Source organism: Sesamum indicum, linkage group LG4 (assembly GCF_000512975.1).
Source record: "Sesamum indicum cultivar Zhongzhi No. 13 linkage group LG4, S_indicum_v1.0, whole genome shotgun sequence".
Lineage (NCBI taxonomy): Eukaryota > Viridiplantae > Streptophyta > Magnoliopsida > Lamiales > Pedaliaceae > Sesamum > Sesamum indicum.
Genome location: NC_026148.1, coordinates 12,702,243 through 12,706,241, shown reverse-complemented (window position 1 = coordinate 12,706,241; position 3,999 = coordinate 12,702,243). Strand labels below are relative to the sequence as shown.

Below are 3,999 nucleotides of genomic sequence, written 5' to 3'. Positions count from 1 at the left end.
TTTCTCATCAGGCCTTAAATTCCCTCCCCCTTCTCCCCTCTCTCGTCTCTCACGCCTTCTGCTCTCATTCTCATGCAGACCTCTCTCCGCCGCAAATTCACTCCGGTTCTCTTCTCTTCCACCTCGTTTTCCATGAAGCCCTCCGCCTACTCCTCCGTCGGTCGGAAGGGAGGCAACCTGTCGGTGTTCGTGGTGGTCATTTCCATCTTTGTCTTTGGATGTTTCATGTATAACGAGGACGTGAAATCCATCGCTGAATTCCCGTTCTCACGCCCCAAGCCTCAAGAAATCCAAGAAGGGAACAACGACGTGTTTCAAGAAAAGGAAAGAAACGTTGGTATTGCTGGCGGCGATGATAAAGCCACCACCGTCTCGGTGGTTGTAAACGCAAGAACCGTCGTGGAGACGGAAGTGGAGGGGTCTACTTCTGCTACTTCTTCTAATGATCACGACGATGATCAGAAGTCCAATCAAGAAAATGAGGAAGAAGAAGAGAAGACGACTGAAATTTCCACCGGGGAAAACGATGATGAGGAGGAGGATCAGGAGATTGAAATCCCTCCTGAAGACTGTGATCTCTTCACGGGGCAATGGGTTCTTGATAACGCCACACACCCACTGTACAAAGAGGACGAGTGCGAGTTCTTGACAGCACAGGTGACTTGTATGAGGAACGGAAGGAAAGATTCTATGTATCAGAACTGGAGATGGCAGCCCAGAGACTGTTCTTTGCCTAAGTAAGTCTTGAAATTAATTGATTAGTTTAATTAAATTTCTGATCATGATCAACTGATATATATAATCACTACTGTGTTTGTTTGATTCATGATCATTAAAGATTCAAAGCAAGATTGTTGCTTGAGAAACTGAGGAACAAGAGGCTGATGTTCGTCGGCGACTCTTTGAATCGGAATCAGTGGGAATCCATGATATGTTTAGTTCAATCCGTAGTCCCTCCGGGCAGGAAGAGCTTGAACAAGACGGGCTCTTTATCTATTTTCAGAATTGAGGTTAATTAATTTTATGCTCAACGCATGCATTAATTAGTCTGATTCATATATATATATAATGATCTTTGCATTTTCTTCGGGGGCGTCAATTTGCTGCCTTTTGTTTAACTTATATGAGACTTCAATTCATTGATGGGACCAGTAGAGAATAATTGCTTCAGCAAAACAAGAATCAAGAGTGTCAAACCGAATTGAACATTGTCCTACGTTTACTCCACCTTTTGTAGTAAAGATCTAATTTTATATTAGGCGAAATTATATTTTTAGTTCCATTGAACAGGGATTCAATACATTTAATCCTCTATTTTAGAGGATTTTGGTACATATAATCTTCTGTTTTGTGAGATCTATGAGACTACATGCATCTGAGTGTTTTCAATTTTTAGACCATTTTATAAATTTTGTAAAACATAAGTCTAAATGTGTCGAGTTTTCCTAATTTTGAGATCATTTTAACATTTCATAAAGTAAAGGACTAAAAGTGTTGGATCGCCTACCTTATGGGACTAAAAGTATAATTTCGCTTTTATATAAAGTGCTATTTTCTGTTATAATTTAATATTACATTTTTTGTATAGTTTAATTGGACTAAATGTGATAGAGTCTCCGTGAAAATAATAGTAGGCTAAATAAACTATTAAAGAAAAGGACGATGCAACCCCTAAACTAATTGTAAAAAAAGAAAAACGTGCGTGACTCATTAAAGCAGGAAGCAATGAACTTCTTTTTCTAAAGTTCAAGAGTCGTATTTGTTTTAATTTGTTTAGGGTCATTTTTATGCCTACTAGTATTTTCATAGGAGGGCAAAATGTAATCAACCCTAATTTAAACATATACTGAACAACAGATGGTTTGCATTTTACACCCACAAAGTGTGTGTCTGTGTGTTTGTTGCAATACTAATAATTAAATTTTGAGTCATTTTGGAAGATCATAGTATTTTTAAAATTTTAAATACATATAAGTTCAATTGTTGGATTCACCTAAACTTTTCTGCATTCAATTGCATAAAAGCAAGGACCAGAAAACAATTTAGAAAACCTGCACATAATTAGATAGATATGTTCCAGTTTTTTTTAAACATTCTTGATTTTGTGTACATATCTAACTTGACAGGATTACAATGCGACGGTAGAGTTCTACTGGGCTCCATTCTTGGTGGAGTCAAACTCTGATGATCCCAACATGCACAGCATTCTGAACCGCATCATCATGCCTGAGTCAATCAAGAAGCACGGCAAGAACTGGAAGAATGTGGACTACCTCATTTTCAACACATATATTTGGTGGATGAACACTTTTGCCATGAAAGTTCTGTAAGTGTTCATCTGTCCATTTTCCTACCATGTCAGTCATCACCAAGACACACACACATGCCTGTGCGTGTGAGTGTCTGTGTTTGAATATGTCTTATTTAAGGTTAACAATTTAATGTAACAGCCGAGGATCTTTCGACGAGGGGTCGACCGAGTACGATGAGATCGCAAGGCCTGTGGCTTACGGGAGAGTATTGCGGACTTGGTCTAAGTGGGTCGACAAAAATGTGGATCCAGATCGCACCAAAGTGTTCTTCATGAGCATGTCCCCTCTTCACATCAAGTAATAATAATACTCGAGTTCGCTTCTTTTTCCTTTGCTTAGAAGCTGAAATTTAACATTCAGAAAATTGTATTTTTCGTCTTATAGTTTAGGATTTATATAATTTTTGTCCCATAGTTACGAAATCTTTATGAATAGTCCCACATATTAAAACTTATCATTTTGAACCTTTATGTCAGATTCGTTACTATTTTAACGAAAAATGCAGTTTTACAACTTCAAGATTATAAATGAGAATTTTGTAAAATGGAATAGAAAATATATCGATATTATGATATAAAGCAAAAAATATTATTTTTCCTTTTCTTATTTTTTAATTAAGCGATCATTCTTATTTGAAACTTCTAATATTTTGTGGTCTTGAAGTACTTTAGTCATACTTCTAATATATCTGTACTATATTATAATTAATGGCAACTCAGTTTGATGACATTATCGCGCATAACTACCTTTTAATAGTTACTTTTTATATTATTATTTTCTCATGTACTTTTCGTTATAAGTGTAAGGAAGTTGAGCTCGTTCAACTTGATCATTGGCCTAACTTTCTATTTGAAAAATTGCACTTTTTAAATAAGATTATCCTAATTGTTACTAAATTTATAATTCTCTTGTAATAATATTTTACCTTAATTTTATTTCCAAAATTGGATAGGAGCTTGGATTGGGACAACCCCGATGGCATCAAATGTGCAAAGGAGACAGCCCCAATACTCAACACATCGATGCCTCTAAACGTCGGAACGGACCGCAGGCTCTTTGTTATTGCAGCCAATGTGACGAATTCCATGAAAGTGCCCGTCAATTTCCTCAACATAACCACCCTGTCCGAGTACAGAAAAGACGCACACACCTCCGTCCACACCATCCGCCAGGGCAAAATGCTGACGCCCGAGCAGCAGGCTGATCCGGCCACATTCGCCGACTGCATCCACTGGTGCCTGCCGGGACTGCCAGACACATGGAACGAGTTCCTCTACACTCGCATCATATCGCGGTCTTGACACACAGCGCACGTCTCCGTGTATCATGAAATGTAGCACGGAGCGACGTACTAACATTAATTGTCACTTGAAATTTTGGGTTTTGTTATTCATAGCACAAACTCGATGGATCGAGTATTTGGATATGTTCGGTGAAGCTTAAACAATGTGATGTGGACAATATGGACAATATTTGTTGATGAGAAGTTGAGACCTCAATTGTAAAATGAAATTGCTTCGGAGAAAATAAGAATGAAAGAAAAATTGTAACTACTTTGTACGTGTTTTGAATCTTTTGATGGTTTCGTGCTAATTACTTTGTTTTGATCACACGCATACTCTGTTAAAAGTATATTAGCCATATAAAGTTGAACTAAGAGAATGTTAAGTCGATTAAGACAAAACTG

The 3,999-nt window shown here is 37.5% G+C and overlaps 1 protein-coding gene across 1 annotated transcript; it reads left to right on the top strand.

Annotated features, from left to right (window-relative positions):
• LOC105160876 (protein ESKIMO 1) lies at positions 1-3,865 on the top strand. Its single transcript, XM_011078377.2, has 5 exons — positions 1-737; positions 839-1,010; positions 2,127-2,326; positions 2,451-2,609; positions 3,265-3,865. The coding sequence occupies exons 1-5, from the start codon at positions 73-75 to the stop codon at positions 3,611-3,613; spliced, it is 1,545 nt and encodes a 514-aa protein (XP_011076679.1). The 5' UTR covers positions 1-72; the 3' UTR covers positions 3,614-3,865.

Bases quoted from the DNA above. Each gene is read 5' to 3' on its own strand.
- LOC105160876 (XM_011078377.2), top strand. From the start codon at position 73: ATGCAGACCTCTCTCCGCCGCAAATTCACTCCGGTTCTCTTCTCTTCC. The intron at 738-838 runs GTAAGTCTTGAA...TGATCATTAAAG, and splicing joins AGAGACTGTTCTTTGCCTAA to ATTCAAAGCAAGATTGTTGC. The intron at 1,011-2,126 runs GTTAATTAATTT...CTAACTTGACAG, and splicing joins TATCTATTTTCAGAATTGAG to GATTACAATGCGACGGTAGA.